Genomic DNA, 17,532 nt, shown 5'->3' on the forward strand with positions numbered 1-17,532 from the left:
GGCACCAGGAGAGAGAGAGTGTTTGGGGACCCTGGTCTGATGACACCCCAGGTCCAGCAGTGATGAGGTGGAGGCACCCTCCTCCTACTAACCCCCTGTTTGAAGAAAACCAGGAAAGCAGGCCGTCCTGCCTGGCAGTTTCCGGATTTACTAGAAGGAAGATTTCCAGGTGTCAGGCTCACCTCCCACAGACCGTTCCCCACAGCCACGTTTGCTGCCAACAGCAAGAGCTGGGGCTGGTGCTCAGAGGGTGCCAGGAGTGGCTGGAGCAGGACTGTTCCTCCTCCTTTTCCTAGGAGGCAGTTTCTACCCTCCCTCATGCCACCCCTGTCCCTAGTGGGGAACCAAAGAGGGTCCAGACCGCCAGGGAGAGTGGCACTGCTCCCTGGGCACAGCCACCCCATCTGCAGTGCCCCCCGCTCTACCCCATCCCCATCCTGAGCAACAGCTGACTACGTGAGGAAACATTCCTGAGAGAGGCCCCATCCTTTCTCCCACACCTGCCGGGGGTCCGCAGCCTTCCCTGCAAACACCCGCCTCCCGCTCACATTCCCAGGGCAGAGGCAATGGGAGCCCCTCTTGGGGATTTCCTGAAACTCACACAGGAGTCTGGGACCCAACCACCCAGGCTGCCTTCCCCACCCACCCTCCCTTTGTGCTTATCCAAGCCCTTGCCCACCTCCTGCCCCATCTAGGGGGAGGGCACAGCCCGCAGGACCGGGAGGAGCAAACTGATTGAGTGAGTCATCTCTGAGGATTCAGGCTCCCATACCTGAGATCTTCCCATCCATTTATGGATGAGAAAGCAAGACTCAGTGAGGAGAAGTGACTGCCTAACTTCCGGAGGTCACAGAGCTACTCACAGGGCAAGCAGAGGCCACCTAGGACCACACCTGATACACCGACTCCACCCTGGGTCTAGCGCAGCCTGGACCACCCCCTGAAAATCTTCAGCCCTTGGGAGATGCGAGCACCCCCTCCAAACTCTCCCCAGACTTACTCTTTATGCTGGTCTAAGCTGACCCCTGACCTGCCAGTCAACAACAGTGGGTATCTAAGCACCATCTCCCCTCACCCTCACTCCTTCCCATTTCATCCTTTTGTCCCTAGCGCCCACTTCAGGGGCCAGAACAAGAATACATTTCATAGCTGAGTCAACAAGCTTTATTGTCATCAGGCAGAGAAGCATGGGGAAGGGACTGAAGCAGGGGGGAGGCTGGAGAGGCCGGAGACTTCGGGGCAGATGGGGCGGCTGCCTCCCTGCCTCCTGGGGGGCTGGCCAGGGGGAGCTGAGTCCTCAGCGGGTGGTCTGGTGGACCTGCTCGCGGGAGGAGATGACCTTGCCGTCCTGGACCTCTTCCACAATGGTACGCACCTGACGGGTGGTCACCGCTGCAGGAGAAGAAGGCGCTTGAAAGTGGGTAGGGACCAGGAGACCCTCGCTAGCCCAATAGCCCTCATGGACAGGAGCCGGCTCTCTCCCTCATCCTCCCCCAGGTGCTGTGAGTGCCTCCACTGGCACTTCGAGGTCACACTACACACACATCCCTTCTGTCCCTGCCACCGCCTCCCTTCCATCCCATCCCTCTGCCGGTGGCCCTGTGTGAGTCTTGCCTCCCCAGATGGGTTATTTGATTCTGACCCAGTGTGTCCTGCCAGGGAGGAGCCATGTAGACTCCATGCAATCCATCTCTATTTCTCTGCAGTCTCCAGGACATAGATTTGCTCCTATCTCCCCCATCAGACTGGGATCGCCAAGACAAAAGCCAGGCCCCTATCTCCTCCATTAGACTAGGAACCCTGGGGCTAGGATCATATCTTCTCCCTCAGATGGGAATTTGGAGGACAAGGACCATGTCCCTATCTCCCATCAGGCCAGAGTCCCCAGAGATAGGACTGCTTTTGCTCATCCGAAAGTTGTCAAGAGCAAAGATCATGACACCATGTTCCTGTCTTCCCACCAGATGACAATCTCCAGAGCTGGGACCTGTCTCCTCCATCAGACTAGGATCTCCAAGGTAAGGACCAGTTTCCTACTCCACCCCCATCAGACCAGACAGTGTCTCTCTCGTTTGATCTTTTCCTGAGTATCAATCCTCAGTGCTAATGGATCACTTCTCCCACCCCTGCTGAGAGACAGCCATCAACTCCTGGAGCTCCTGGGGACCCTGCCCCGGCAATGTGCAGGTGGGCTGCCTGTCCCATGCACCCAGTCCCCAGGGTCTCAGCCACCAAGATGCTTACGTTCTTTCTTGTACTGAGTCAGGCTGAAATAAAAAAAAAAAAAAAAAAAAGGAAATTAGATGTGGGTCTGAGAGCCCCACCCCTGCCAAGAGGCCCCCAGCCCTGACCCCAGGCGCCCCCACTCACTGGGCGTCCTCGCCCTCCAGCAGGCGGCGGTAGGTGGCGATCTCCTGCTCCAGCCGCGTCTTCACGTCCAGCAGGATCTTGTACTCCTGGTTCTGCTGCTCCATCTCGCAGCGAAGCTGGGCCAGCTGCTCCTCCACGCTGCCGATGAGTCCCTGGATCTGGGACAGCTGCACGCAGTAGCGGTTCTCTGTCTCTGCCAGGCTGCCCTCCAGGGATGCTTTCTGCAGGAGGGCAGGAAGACCAGGGGTCAGTGAGGGTGGCCAGTGCCCTCTTCTGGGCCCACCCCCATGCACAGGACTGTTCCTACCATGCTGAGCTGGGACTGCAGCTCGATCTCCAAGGCCTGCATGGTGCGCCGGAGCTCCGAGATCTCGCTCTTGCCGCTCTGCACTAGCTCGCTGTTGGTGGCCACCTCGCGGTTCAGCTCCTCTGTCTGCAGACGGGACACAGGACAGGGCAGTGTGAGCCTAGATCCCTCTCCCGAGTCAGGCCTCCTCCTAAATCTAACTGTGGAGAGAGTGGTGCCTTCTCACCAGCTTCCCACATCCCAAAGCCCAGAAACATGCCATTTGAAATGTTAACTTTTTATGGTTAATCCCTGCCTGTGGGAGGCACAAACCGGAAACTTGAGAACCAGCCAGAACATGTAGCCTAGCTCTTGGTGCTAGTTCCTGACTTCTTGAGTGAAAGGTGGGGACTCCCAGGGTCTTTACCCTCTGCCTTTATTCTGTGGGGGCTCCCTATCTCCCCGCCACCCCCCAGATCCCAGCTTGAGCTCAGCTCCAGGTCCATTGATGCAGCGGGTGATCCTGTGATCCATGCAGCTTACTGAGGAGGGGGCACCTCCAAGACACCTGGCCGTGGCTTACTGTCAGTGCTAAGGCCCCCGAGCCCCAGCCCCTAAGAGAGACCTCTGGCCTGCAGCAGCCCCCACCTTGCTGAAGAACCAATCCTCGGCATCCTTGCGGTTCTTCTCTGCCATCTTCTCATACTGGTCACGCATCTCGTTCAGGATGCGGCTCAGGTCCACACCTGGGGCAGCGTCCATCTCCACATTGATCTCACCGCCCACCTGGCCTCGCAGGGCATTCATCTCCTATGGAAAAACGGGATGTGGGTGTGCACATCTGCACCCATCCTGACCTCTCACTCCCAAGCCTTCCCCACAAGGGGACCCCACTCCCCACAAGGACCCTTCCTTTGTTCTCCCTCTGCTCTATCTGACCCTCTAAATGATTTTTATTCATCTGCTCAGTATTATCTCCACCATCAGACTCTATCTCCCCCATTAGACCAAGGGCTCTCCAAACTAAAATCTAATTATTAGACCTAGGCCCCAAAAATTTCCACTCTAATTTCCAAGCTTCTCTGTAGATGTTCAGCTTTGAGAGTTTGAAATGGAACAAGAAGGAGACTTCCTTACTTATCCCCTGCCCTCGTGAGGTAGGCCAGGGCAGGTAGAGGGAGGCTCTGAGGGCCCCTAGGAGGTTCCCTGGGTACAGAGAAGCCGTGTGGTACAAAGAGGAGTCTACCCTGCACGCTGGACCCCAAGGATCAGGGCTCTGCAGACGGGGAAGCCCTCTAAGGTGACTAATCCCATGCGCCTGCTCTGCTCTCTCCCACGGCCTCAGCCATGGCCCAGCCCCAGGGCTCTGCCACCCACTCCTCAGCCTCTTTGACCTTCTGCCCCAGCCACCTCACCTCCTCGTGGTTCTTCTTCAGGTAGGCCAGCTCCTCCTTGAGGTTCTCAATCTGCATCTCCAGGTCGGCTCTGGCCAGGGTCAGCTCATCCAGCACCCTGCGCAGGCCATTGATGTCGGCCTCCACGCTCAGGCGCAGGGCCTGCTCTGTCTCAAACCTGCCGTGGGAATCACAGACTTCAGCCCAGGCTGCTTGGACCTGCAGGTCCAGGTCCTGGCTGCTCACCTGCCTTCATTTTGCTAGGACTCTAAGGGGTTGGAAGGGCTGATGAGAAGGTCGAGTGGAAACAAATTCCAGTCCTGGGGCCCGGGGACCATCACAGGGCCAGATCCCACGCCCACCAGCTTCCTTACTTCTCTACGCCTCCCACCTCCCCTCCCTCTCTTCTATTCCCTGCCTAAGCCCAGCAACCTTCAGAACTGGCTGCCTTCCCTGCATCCTGGACTAAGGAGTGGGGCTCCTAGCACCGCCCCACCCTGAGCTCCTGGGCCTTGCCACAAGCAACCGAGGAGTCCTGGGGTCAGGAGGGATACCCCGAGATCCTCCCTGAGCTGGCCCGGGCTGCCCAAGCCCACTGGCCAGGACTCACTTGGTGCGGAAGTCATCAGCAGCCAGACGGGCATTGTCGATCTGCAACAGGATGTTGGCATTGTCCACGGTGGCTGTGAGGATCTGAGGAGATGGGAGAGTAGTCAGGTCATTGGATGGGGGTGGCTGAGCCCACACCAGCATTCTGAGCATATCTTCCTGCCTGGGGGCCTCTCTTCCCTCGCAGTCCCTTCCTTGCCCTGTGCTGTATTATTGGCAGAGGAGGGGCAAGCAGGAGTCTGAAGGGCTGAAAGGTGCCTCTTCTTCCCCCGCTACTCAGTACCTGCCTCCCCCACCAGACCCCCATGCCAGGCTCAGCCTTAAAGGAGAAGAGACAGCTGGCTGGGAGTATGAGGCAACCAGAAAAGAATGGGAAAACGTCCCCAGGCAGAAGCTGTCCCAGAATTCTAGAACAAGGGAGGGGATGTGGGCAATCCCCTCGTTTCACAGCCAGCTAGAGGGTGCCCCTGACAGGCTTCCCCAAAAGGAGGCTAAAGGAGCCCTCACCAAAGAGTGGTTCCAGATCAGAAGTCAGGATCCCTCCTAATCCCTAATTCTGGGCTCCAGCCAGCAGCCCCGCCCCCTGGGGTTTGCTGAGCCCGTCTTAAGGGACAGCAGGAGGAAAGAAGAAGCCAGAAAAATCCCCAAATAAGGCACATCAGAGGCCTTCCCCACCCTGAGGTCCCACCCCACAGGGACCTCCCCCCGCAGCAGGTGCTATCAGGAGCTCACTCAGACACCCCCACTCCACATCACCCAAAACCCCCTCCTGCTGACCCCTGCTCCAAAGGAGCAAGACACCACGCATCCAGCGGCCCAGGGGCCCAGCCCTCCCTCTGCATCCTCCTGCCTCATCCTACAACCTCTCCAGGTAGAGGAGCTCCACGAGGGAGAAACTGAGGCTCCAAGGGGCTCCACGAGGCCTGTTTGTTCGTGACTCAGCCTGCTGCCCTCAGAAAAGGGGGATGTGGGCCACACAGGGGCCCCAAGGCAGGTTCCCAGAAGCTAAGCCACAGCCAAACCACCCTTGGCTCCCTGAGGCCCTGTGGCTGGACTCCAGGCCTTTGGCCAGGGCAGGAATTGGAGGGAAGAAGTCATGCCCCCCGGAGACCCCTCCCACCGGCAGGCCTTACCTTGTTCTGTAGCTCCTCGATCGTCCTGTGGTACTGGCTGTAGTCACGGGCGGGCCCCGGGGCCTGCCTCTGGTACCAATCACGGATCTTCACCTCCAGTTCAGTGTTGGCCTCCTCCAGGGCGCGCACCTTGTCCAGGTAGGAGGCCAGGCGGTCATTGAGGTTCTGCATGGTGGCCTTCTCACCTCCGGCCAGCAGCCCATCAACGCCCCCAAAGCTGCTGCCATAGCCACCGCCAGAACCAAAGCTGTAGCAGCTAGAGTAGCTGCTACCTCCGAGGGCGCTGCCCAGGCCTCCAGCAGATCCCAGCCTGCAGGAGCCGGCACCCAGGCCGCCAGACAGCCGACAGGAGGTGCGGGATGAGCCGCCCCCCAGGCCGGAGGAGCCCTTGATGGAGCTGGAGGAGGTGAACTGGCGGATGGTGGTGGTCATGGTGGCAGCGGCAGGAGGCAGGCACACAGGAGAAGGGCTGGAGAGGAGAGGGGCCCCAAGGTGTGTAGGGCTGCCGGGGTTTGCCCGCTTCCTTTATAGGCCACCAAGTGGGCGTAGCGATTACAACAGGCTTGCTCCTCTGTTTCCATTCCCCTGGGCTTTCATCACCACTGGCCACCTGCCAGCTTCCAGGTGGCCAGGGGCCCCCTCCCCGCCCATCATCAGGAATTTGCCTCATTTCTCCAAATCCTCATGCTGGGTGCCGTGCGTGTGCGTGTGCGTGCCTCTGGTCTCAGGCCCGTCACCTGTGATTCAGGCGGGCCCTCCAGCTATGCTTTCCCATGACCTAATACGGAGAAGAGCAGAAGGCAGGACGTCACCGTCCCCAGGCCCTCCCAGGCAGCCACCACCCCAGCCCGGCCCGCCTCAACCCTGTCTGGTGGGGAAATGGGTTGCAGTGTCAGGTGACCCCCCTGAAGTTGCTGTCTTTCACCCCACACTGCTCCACCCACGGTGCTGGCCCGGGGCTGGGTGCTGAAGAGACAGAGGGGACTGAGAGCCTATCCTGCCTTGGAAACGGAGCCCAAACCCACCAGGCCCACCTCACAGCACAGAAATGCCATCAAGCCTCGGAGACCAACCCACGTCGCAGATAAAGAAATTGGGGCTCCAGAGGGGTGCAGTGTCCACACTGGCCCCTTCAGAAAAGCACTCTAGGGGCTAGAGTTCCATCCAGTCAGCTTCTGACCCTGCCCCATCCCGAGAAGCCCTTGCTAACCCAGTCTCCTCATGTAGACCTTTCCCCAGGTTTACACCCCAGGGCTGGGGTGGGTAAACAGGGGCTCAGCTATAGGATGGGGAAATGGTGGGCAGCGCTAAGACAGGATCTAAACCAACTGAGAGGGGGATGCCCCCTTCCACTCCCCTCACCCTTTTGTACCCCAAGAGACCTCAGGGTCAGGTGAGGGGCATTTATCTCAGGTCTCAGCCCACAGGAAACCTAAAGTATATTGCCCAAGAAGAGGCTTTTACTGAGACCCCAGCCAGCCCCCTCCCCACTCCAGGCTCCCCAAAATGTGGCTCCTCAGGTGTGCCATGTGCCCCACCCCACAGCCCCACCCTTCCCTGCCCACCACCCCAAACCCGACCCTGGGTCCCAGGGTCCCTCCAGGCCCGCTGGGTGGAATGTGGTCATATTTCAGACTGTCGATGGCTTCTACTTCCCAGACAGGCCCAGACAGCCCCGCCAGCAGCTGAAAGAGATTCCTCAATAGCCCAGTGGCTGCCAAGCCACCAAAGCAAACAGGACGCCCCCCACGCATACACACACAGCGGCCACCCCACCCCACACACACACCCCAAGCTGGGCAGAGCCGGTCTGGTTTCCTGGGCTGGCTGCGTCGCTGCCACCCCCTCTCACTCATCAATGCCCTGGACCACTCCTTCAGAAGTACCTCCCCACCGAGCCCCTCTCTTTCTGCTCTCGAACGCGCCCCGGGCTGAGGCAGGGAGTGCTCCCCAACAGGCGTGGTCCTTGGAAAGTCTGTGTGGCCATCCCAGGGACCAGCCACAGGTGACAGGGACTCAGGGGCTGATTCTTAGAAACTTTTCCCAATACAAGGGGCTGTCCCATCCCTCCACCCTTAATCCTTCCGCCTCCTCCCGTCTCATCTTCCCAGGAGTCCCAGGCCTGGATGGAGTGGGCAGCACAGATTGGCAGGTGACAAGCCGATACCCAAACACTCAGTAAATTCTCCACCTCCCCCAGTCCCTCAGCCCACACTGCCCCAAACCAATGAATAGACCAGATCACACGAGGCATTGAACTTGGGGCAAAGCTTTAATAGCAGGCACCGGACAAACCCAGGAGGCCTCCTCAGTGTGGGGCTACAGGAAGCAGATACAGAAAGACCACAGGCCATGGACCGGGGCCCAGTCGGACACTCGGGGCATGGCAGCGTCATGCTGGAGCTGGAGCTGAGGGCTGTGCCGTGGCCCGTGAGGTGGGGCTGTCACAGGCAGAAAGGGGCCTTGGTGGTGGAGAGTTGGATCTGCTCACAGAAGGAGGCCACCTCTCCAACCTGGACTTCCACCACGATGGCACAGCTGGTGGCTGGTCACTGTGGCTGCAGGCGATGGAGGCGGGGGGGCGCAGGGAACATCAGGCAGGAGCTCTTCCCCCTACCTGTCCCCCAGTCCGTGTTCCCCCCAGTCTCACACACAGAAGGGTCCTCAGCCTCTCCCCTGCCTTGGGGTCCACACAGCAGGACAGGGCAGCTTCTTACCTTCCCGGGTGGGCTGTGAGGCCAGGGACAAGGAGTACTGAGTGGCCAGCCTACAGGGAGAGGAGCACCCATCAGCCCGGGGATGCCAGCCAGCCCAGGCCCCTGCAAGCACTGCTGGGGAGAAGCAGGCCCTGGCAGAGGAGGTTCCCCCAAATTGGTGAAAAATGGCAGCTGGGAATGCACAGAAATCAGCACAGGCCCAGGAATGAAAGGGCAGGGGCCCCGCGCAGCGGGAAGAAGAAAAAGAAACAGCACAGCGTAGGCCTGGCAGCACTGTGTGACTACTCACCAGGAATTTACAAGGAGAAGCAGAGCAAGTGGCTTTTCCATATCCCAGAGGACCCAACAAATAAACGCAATTAAAGCAGGAGACACTGTGGTTAGACTATAGATGGACTTCACCATTTTCGGGGAGCAAAAAGCTGCAACGTGTGACTAAGCATGGAGACTCCAGAACACTCTCAACGGCAGGCCTGATCACCCTTCCCGACTGCAAACCTGACCACCGCCCACCTTGCTCCTCACCCTGTGGCTGATGGTATCACCACTCACACAGTCATCGGAACCAGAAACCCAGGGCCATCAATGCCCACTCCTTCATGTGTTCACCTGACACTTACTGAGTCCTGACTGTGAGCCACGCTCACCCCAAGATCCAGGCATGCAGTCCTGCTGTTTTGAGCTATAGCCTCTCTTCTGTGTGTACCACCTTCCTTCCCCTGCCCCCCACGCAGGACTTCTCTGGCCAGACTCCCTGCTCCCGCCCCCGATGCATCTCTCTGGCCCCAGCCTGACCCCTCTGATCCATTTCTCCCTCTGCAGCCAGAGTGAATGTTCTAAAATATCTTGATGTTCATTCCCTTCCTCCGCTCCAAATCCCTCCATGGCTCCCCATTGCCTACGTGATCTAGTCCAGACGCTTTAACTTGGCATTCAAGGCTCCTCAGTCAGACTCCAGCCTGCATCCTCAGTTTCACCTCCTGCAAACCCCCACAGGTTCCCACGTTCACACCTCCTGGACTTCGCTGGTGCTCAGACACCAACTTCTCCCTGGGTGAAGCGGGCCCCCAGCCCACCCCAGCAGGTACCCAGGTGCACACTCACTGGGCGTCCTCAACCTCCAGCAAGCGGCGGTAGGTGGCAACCTCCTGCTCCAGCCATGTCTTCACATCCAGAAGGACCTGGTGCTCGTGGTCCTCGTGTCACAGCAGAGCTCGCATAGCTGCTACTCCATGCTTCTGATGAGCCCCTGCAACTGGGCCAGCTGGGTCTCGTAACATACCTCCGTCTCCACCAGGCTGCCCTCCAGCGATGCTTTCAGTGGGCCAAGAGATAGGTAGTGCGATGAGATGGACCTGGGACGCTTCCCCACGGCAGAGCACTAGAGAGGAGCCCCTACTGTACGGGGCTGTGGGTGCTGCCGGCACAGTGGGGTGGCAATGCACCCAGCCACTGAGTGTGAAGGGACAGGCTGGGTGGGGACTCTGGTTCTCCAAGCTGGGGTCTACAAGGCTGGGCTCACCCTGGGGTGACAGCTACAGGGTGGGGAGGGGACAGAGGCCCTACCTGGCTGAGCTGGGACAGTTCAGGTTCTGCACAGAGCTGCAGAGCTCCATATCTCTGTCCTGCCGCTCTGTAGGGCCTCTGTGTTGCTGGCCACCTCGCAGTTCAGCCCCTCTCTCTGGAAGACAGAGTGGGCCACAGGGGAGTAAGGAGGCTTTCAGAAGTGGGGCACAGGAAAGGGGCTGCTCCGAACCCTCACTTCCCAGAACCATCCCCTAGCCCTTCCCTGGCCTCTGTGGGGCCCCAAAGGCACCTGCGCACAGAGACCCTCTGCACCCACACTGGAACTTGGAGGAACTCAGCCTGCTGGGCGCTCATTTGCATTTCTTACTCCTACCGAACTGCAGTACCTCAAAGACAGGCACTGGGTGTTATTCTTTTGTGCCTGTTGCTGTCCCTAGGACACCGGAGACACTTAGCCTGTGCTTGCCAAGGGTATGTATATGTATTCAAACACACACATCTTGTAAACAGCTGTGGTGGAAACCCAAGACCAGGCTTGTAGAGACCTGGATCTATTTTGCAGGCCACAGTGAAAGGCTGTGTGAGCATGAGTCCTCTCTGAGCCTCACATTTTACATCTAAAACATGAGGGGCTGGTCCAACTGGTTTCCAAAAGTCCTTCCAACTGGGACGGCCTGTGGATCTGCCAGTGTTCCAGCTGCACCAGCATGCAGCACATGTGCCCACACGTGTGCACACCTGCTTACACACGGCCACCCACCACGCTGAAGAACCAGCCCTCGGCATCCTTGCAGCTCTTCTCCACCAATTTCTTGTCCTGGTCACACATCTCATTCAGGATGCAGCTCAGGTTCACTCCACGCACAGTGTCCATCTTCACACTGACATCCTCGTGCACCTGACCTCAAAGGGCGTTCATTTCCTGGGCAGAGAGTACAGCAGGAGCTCACCCAAGGCCATCCTGAGGAAAGACCCTGGGACCTGCCTTCTCTACCTCGAGGAGACAGGTACAGATGACAGACAGACAGACAGACACAGATAGGCCAACAGCTCCTCACCCTGAAGGTGGAGGTGGATGCTGTCACTTCTCAAACATACAGGGCTATGAGTATCAGCAACCTCCCCCAACACACACCGTGACTCGGGACTGGACTTCACCCATCCCCAACAAGTGCTAAGCCCCGAGAGATGACACCCCCCCAGCACGGCGGAGGATGACCACGGGCGACCTCACTCCCTGCCCTGACCTTGCCCCCACCACCAACCCCACAGCACAGGCATGCAGAAAGCAACACTGGTGTCACCGCGCCAGGCCCCGTTAGCAAATGTTAATCTGCTGGAGGAAAGCAATAGTATAACCAGCCTCAAAGCCAGGGGGAAACCCCGTCCGGGTGTCCCGCTTCTCGGGGAGTAGGCTCCCCCAGTTCAGAGCAGCACGGAGCTCGGCAGAGAAGGAAGCCACAGGACAGGGCGTGTAAGGCCTCCTGACTGCCCCAGCAGAACCTTGGCTCTCTATCCTTGGGTTGAGCCTTAGAGTCCCTGGGACCTAGAGCCTTCTGGAAAGGAGAGGCAGGAGAGGGGGCAGAGAGGTGGAGTGGATACGAGTCCAGCAGACCTGAAGGAGGGTCCCTGTGCAGCCGTAGATAAATCCCTTAACCTCTCTGAGCCTCAGTTTCTTCACGGGTCAAAAGGAGGAAAGAGTATCTGTCTCCCACCTGCAGTATCAGCTGAGATAATGGCTCTGAGCCATTTGCAGTGCTGGGCAGAAGTTCCTTGTTTTCATGACTATCACTATTATAATTAATTATAATAATTAGCATTGTGTGTTCTTACACTGACTTACTCATTAGTTAGTTAACTTCAGTGAGCTGAGCCTCAAGGGACAAATGAAGTCTATTTGGGAAGAGAGGCTCCTCCAGGCCTCACTCAGGGTCCTCTGAGGGTCAGGGCTGGGCATCCATAAGAGATGGGAACTGGACTGAAAACATGGCCCGGCCCAGGGAGGTTCCGGGTCCCAGCCTCGCTTGCTTCCAGGTGAATTTCTGCTGCGTTCCCTGAGCTGACCTCACCTCCTCATGGTTCTTCTTCAGGTAGACCAGGTCCTCCTTGAAGTTCTCAATCTGCATCTCCAGGTTGGCTCCGGCCAGGGTCAGCTTGTCCAGTCCCTGGGGCAGCTCCAGAGACCCAGCCTCACTTGGTGCAGAAGTCATCGGCAGCCAGCTGGGCATCATCCACCTGCAGCCAGCACGAAGCTGGAATGACCGATCACAGCCACCGGGATCTGGGAGAGACATGGGCTCCATGAGCAAATGCCCTTGGCAGCCTCCAGGAGACCCTCCAACACCCTTCTTGCAGCCTTTTCGGAAATAAGCCAGGGTGAGGGTGATGAGAGTGCCCGTAGTCTTCTCTGAGCACCCTCCTGGGAATTTCTGGGACCCAGCCAAGGCCCTCAGGGGGTTAAAGGATGATGGGGGTAGGATGCCCAGGCATGGGTAAACACGGATGCCAGGAGAGAGACCCTTATGCAGCTGTCTGCCACCATGGGGGTCATGGCTGCCTAGGCCTCACTCCCTCTTTCCCAACTAAATTCACCTCTAGGTTCAGCTGCCACCTCCTCCAGAAAGCCCTCCTGGATTCCCTTTCTGCATCTCTTTTCTGGGTCATACCTCCTTCCTTCTCCAGGTTGTGAATTTATACCTATTTCTATGACTTTTTTGGTTATTTCCTCCTCCACTGGACTGTGAGCTCCAGGGAGACAAGGCCATGTCTGTTTCCTTCTCTTTGGAATCCCCAGCCCTGGGCACAGTGCCCTGGCCCAGAGTTGGCCCCGAGGGTTCGTTAGTTTAATTAAGTGATTCGTTAATTAATTAATGAGGTTATGACTGGCCTCACCTCAAACCTAGGGCAAAGCTTTCTTTTCCCACAAGGTCATCTGGGTGGTTTCAATGCAAACACGGAGGGAGGGGCCCAGAAGAAGCAAAAGGTTGGTTGTGATTACTGCTGCTGTTGTTGGCATAGTTGGAAATGCCCAAGAGGGGTTCCAATTGAGGTCATGGGCATGCACCAAAGAGTGAGGCCCCTCCAGCAACCCAGAAGTGAAGGTGACACATGTGCGTGTAGAATCTGGAATTTGCTGAGGCTCAGGGCTGACCACCCAAGGCCTCAGAGGGAGAAGCCCCAGGACACACTAGTAGCCCCCACAGGCTCATCCTGTGCAACCCCTCCCAGACCCTACTCGAGGCCCTAAGTTCTGTGAAGTGACCCTGGGTCAGGCTGAGCCGAGGGCCAGTTTGTTCCCAGCACCCCCTCCTCTGCCTCAGTGGGCCCATCTGCATCTGGCAGAGACCCACCCAGCCCCCATCTCCTTGCTCAGGAGGCTTTGGGGGCACAGCAAGGGGTGGTGATGAGGCGCTGGCTGGTCCCAACATCAGGAGCACTGACTCACCAGGGTTTCCCTGGGTTCCCCGCTGCCAGGACCAACCCCAATATCTGATCTGGCACTGCCAGTATCTCTGCTTCCAAGGGGAAATTGCAGGAATTCCCACCTAGTGGAGGTCCCGGGCAGGAACAGACAAAGCCCCTCGTAGGCAGCACCAGGCCTGGCTCTCCACCCAGGAAACTGAGCAGGCCTAACCTGACTCCCGCCTGGCTCCCCGGTCCCCCTGGTCCCCCTGCCTCCCCTGGCTCCCTTGGCCCCCCTGGCCACTGTACTCATCGGTTGCACCCCTCACCTGGCACTGGTGGCATTGCTCTGTAGGACCCTCCAGGGCAGGGTTTGTGCAGAAGACAAAGTGGCCATGTTTACAGAATGCCAAAGCCATGTTCTCAGAGGTCATGAGAGAGAGTGTGTATGTATGTGTGTGTGGGGGTGGGGGGTGTGGTGTGTGATGTGTGTGTGGTGTGTGTGGTGTGTGATGTGTGTGTGGTGTGTGTGGTGTGTGTGGTGTGTGATGTGTGTGTGGTGTGTGGTATGTGGTGTGTCATGTTTATATGTATGTGGTGTGTGTGTGTGGTATGTGGTATGCATGTGGTGTGTGTGTATATGTGGTGTGTGTGGTGTGAATGTGTGAGATCTGCATGTATTGTGTGTGTGGTGTGTATATATGTGCGTGTGGTGTGTGTGGTGTGTGGTATGTGGGTGGTTGTGGGTACATATGTGTATGGTGTGTGTAGTGTGTATGTGTGTGGTGCATATGGAATGTGTGTGGCGTGTGTGGTGTGGGGTATGTGTGGGTGGTGTATGTGTGTGGTGTTTGTGTGTGTGGTGTGTGTGGTGTGTGTGTGATGTATGTGTGGTGTGTGTGGTGTGTGTGGTGTGTGTGTGGTGTTTGTGTGTGTGTACTGTGTGGTGTGTGTGGTGTGTGTGTGGTGTGTGTGGTGTTTGTGTGTGTGTACGTGTGATGTGTGTGTGGTGTGTGTGTATGTGTGTGATGTGTGTGTGGTGTGTGTGGTGTTTGTGTGCGTGTATGTGTGTGGTGTGTGTGGTGTGTGTGTGTGTGATGTGTGTGTGGTGTTTGTGTGTGTGTACGTGTGTGGTGCGTGTGTGGTGTTTGTGTGTGTATGTGTATGATGCGTGTGTGGTATTTGTGTGTGTGTACGTGTGTGGTGTGTGTGTGTGTATGTGTGTGATGTGTGTGTGGTGTGTGTGTGGTATTTGTGTGTGTGTACTATGTGGTGTTTGTGTGTGTGTACATGTGTGGTGCGTGTGTGGTGTTTGTGTATGTGTGTGATGCATATGTGGTGTTTGTGTATGTGTACGTGTGTGGTGTGTGTGTGTGGTGTTTGTGTGTGTGTGTGATGTGTGTATGGTGTGTGTGTGGTGTTTGTGTGTGTGTACTGTGTGGTGTGTGTGTGGTGTTTGTGTGTGTGTACTGCGTGGTGTGTGAGTGGTATTTGTGTGTGTATGTGTGTGGTGTGTGTGTGATGTTTGTGTGTGTGTGTGTGTTTGTGTGTGTGTGTGTGATGTGTGTGGTGTGTGGTGTTTTTGTGTGTGTGGTGTGTGTGGTGTTTCTGTGTGTGTGTGTGTGGTGTGTATGTAGTGTTTGTGTATGTGTGTGATGTGTGTGGTGTGTATGTGGTGTTTGTGTATGTGTGTGATGTGTGTAGTGTGTGAGGTGTTTGTGTGCGTGTATGTGTGTGTTGTGTGTGGTGTTTGTGTACGTGTGTGGTGCATGTGTGGTGTTTGTGTGTGTATGTGTGTGATGTGTGTGTGGTGTGTGTGGTGTTTGTGTGTGTGTACTGTGTGGTATGTGTGTGGTGTGTGTGGTGTGTGTGTGTATGTGTGTAATGTGTGTGTAGTGTTTGTGTATGTGTATGCATGTGATGTGTGTGTGGTGTTTGTGTGTGTATGTGTGTAATGTGTGTGTGTTGTGTGTATGTGTGTGATGTGTGTGGTGTGTGTGTGGTGTTTGTGTGTACTGTGTGGTGTGTGTGGTGTTTGTGTGTGTGATGTGTGTGGTGTTTGTGTGTATGTGTGTTATGTGTGTGATATGCATGTGGTGTGAGTGGTATTTGTGTGTGTGTACGTGTGTGATGTGTGTGTCGTGTTTGTGTGTGTGTAGGTGTGTGATGTGTGTGGTGTGTGTGTGGTGTTTGTGTGTGTGTACGTGTGTGATGTGTGTGTGTGTGTATGTGTGTGATGTGTGTGTGTGTGTAGGTGTGTGATGTGTGTGTGGTCAGTCAGGTTCTGCATGGTCTCCTTTTCACCGCCCCCCAGCAGGGCATCTGCCATGCCAACGCTGGAGCCAAAGCCCCCACCCAGGTTGCAGGTGTGGCCACCGCTGTAGCCTCCCCAAAATCCTGCCAAGAAGCAGGAGGAGGTGACGGACATGTTGCCACAGCTGTTGGCTCCCAGGAGGCTGGTGGCCCGAAAGGCATCCCCAACACTGACAGATGACATCCAGGAGAAACTCCCGCCAGGTGTCCACAGGCCGTTGACAGAGCCAGAGGTGGAGAACTGGCAGATGCTGGTAGTGGTGACAACCAGGGTGTCCATGGGTCAGGTGAAGGGTCTGGTCTGGATGGAGACGGGGTAGCCCATTATAGCCAGGCTGAAGTGGGGCTCCGACTCTGGCCCTTGAATTTCAGGCCAAAACCCCAGGAGTGTATTTTGCCTCCATCCCAGCCACCCAGGGCCTGGGGCTCAGGCTGGACACACTGAGAGCCTCCCCAGGGGCCCCTCCATAGCCAGAGCCCAGCCTGAGCACCAGGGCCTCTTAGTGGTCTGTTCAGACACAAAGGTGGTGGCGGGGCATGGTGGCTCATGCCTGTAATCCCAGCACTTTGAGAGGCCAAGGCAGGTGAATCACCTGAGGTCAGGAGTTCGAGCCCAGACTGGCCAACATGGTGAAACCCTATCTCTACTAAAAATACAAAAATTAGCTGGGCATGGTGGCACGCACCTGTAATCCCAGCTACTCAGGAGGCTGAGGCAGGAGAATAGCTTGAACCTGGGAAGTGGAGGTTGCAGTGAGCCGAGATGGTGCCATTGCACTCCAGCCCAGGTGACAAGAGCAAAACTCTGTCGGAGAGGAAAGGAGAGGAGGGGAGGGGAGGGGAGGGGAGGGGAGGAGAGGGGAGGGAAGGGGAGAGGTGGTGCTGGAGCTGCAGCCCTGGGGTAGGGTGGCCCTCCATGCTCAGCCGCAGTTAGGAGGCTGAGCTCATTCTTGTGTGGAGTCCGGAGAATCCAGCCCTGGGAGCCAGCACGGGCACAGGACAAGGCTGCACAGGCCAGGAGCGCAGGAGCGGGAGGCTGGCCTGGCCCCCCACCCAGCATTCCAGGGCCCCGGGGCGAGGGTGGAGAGATCGGGGGCTGACATCATCATCCCCCAGGTACAACATGGCCCTGGCAGAGACTCCCAGTCAGAGGCGGCAGAATTAGCGTCTGACCTGTGGGAGCCCCACTCTCTTGGGATTCTTCCCAGTCCACAGGGAGATACAGCCCACAGGTTCAAGGATCCCTGTGTCTGAGGGAAATAGACGTGGCGGCTGAACTGAGGGGGCTTTGGATCCAAGCCATTCAGGAAGTCAGTTCCAGAGCCTCCGTTCCCTCGTTTGTAAAAGGGGGACCAAATCTCGTCTCCCAAAGTCTTTGAGGGAATCTGGAGAGATAATGACATCAGCCAGGCTCTAACAAAACAGGAAGCAGGGGTGGGGCTGGGAGCAGGGGTCTGAGACCAGAGGGTTAGGGCAGCCTCCCGGCTCACCCGAACCTGAGAAGCGTCAGTCCAGAGCAGTCCTGGAGGAGGGGAGGGCAGCCCAGGAAGACCACAAAGGAGCAGGATCTGTGCAGGAGCCAGCGTCGTGCCCCGAGGAACGGCCCCTGCAAGAGAGCAGCATGATCCACAGGCTGGCGGCTGGCACCGCTCCACCCAACAAGGAGATTAGCAGCCTAATCTCCGCGGCGCTAATGATTTAGGCGCTGCCAGGACACCAGCGTCTGCACCAGGCCTGTCTGAATGTGGAGTTTCCCAGGGCAGCCAGGGCCTGCGGAACAG

General features: G+C 57.3%; 2 protein-coding genes across 5 annotated transcripts in view; both read right to left on the bottom strand.

Moving 5' to 3' along the window:
• Positions 1-1,148: 1,148 nt before the first annotated feature.
• On the bottom strand, positions 1,149-6,290 carry KRT17 (keratin 17). The gene is made up of 8 exons (XM_005584188.5): positions 5,793-6,290; positions 4,661-4,743; positions 4,072-4,228; positions 3,305-3,466; positions 2,678-2,803; positions 2,371-2,591; positions 2,245-2,267; positions 1,149-1,392 (listed from the first exon to the last, which is right to left on the bottom strand). The coding sequence occupies exons 1-8, from the start codon at positions 6,222-6,224 to the stop codon at positions 1,298-1,300; spliced, it is 1,299 nt and encodes a 432-aa protein (XP_005584245.1). The 5' UTR covers positions 6,225-6,290; the 3' UTR covers positions 1,149-1,297.
• A 1,755-nt stretch (positions 6,291-8,045) lies between these two features.
• Positions 8,046-17,532, bottom strand: part of LOC141408816 (uncharacterized) — a 43,697-nt gene continuing 34,210 nt past the window's right edge. The window contains exons 3-8 of one of the 4 annotated variants that reach the window (XM_074019575.1): positions 17,242-17,357; positions 12,106-12,317; positions 10,797-10,958; positions 10,076-10,190; positions 8,510-9,823; positions 8,046-8,350 (exon numbers count right to left, since the gene is read on the bottom strand). In XM_074019575.1, the coding sequence (XP_073875676.1) occupies positions 12,264-12,317; positions 17,242-17,357 (170 nt within the window). In that variant the 3' untranslated portion in view covers positions 8,046-8,350; positions 8,510-9,823; positions 10,076-10,190; positions 10,797-10,958; positions 12,106-12,263. Of the gene's footprint in view, positions 8,351-8,509; positions 9,824-10,075; positions 10,191-10,796; positions 11,593-12,105; positions 12,318-17,241; positions 17,358-17,532 lie in introns of all 4 variants that reach the window. The other 3 variants (XM_074019574.1, XM_074019573.1, XM_074019572.1) reach the window with 3 other exon arrangements.

This window comes from Macaca fascicularis, chromosome 16, assembly GCF_037993035.2.
Source record: "Macaca fascicularis isolate 582-1 chromosome 16, T2T-MFA8v1.1".
Lineage (NCBI taxonomy): Eukaryota > Metazoa > Chordata > Mammalia > Primates > Cercopithecidae > Macaca > Macaca fascicularis.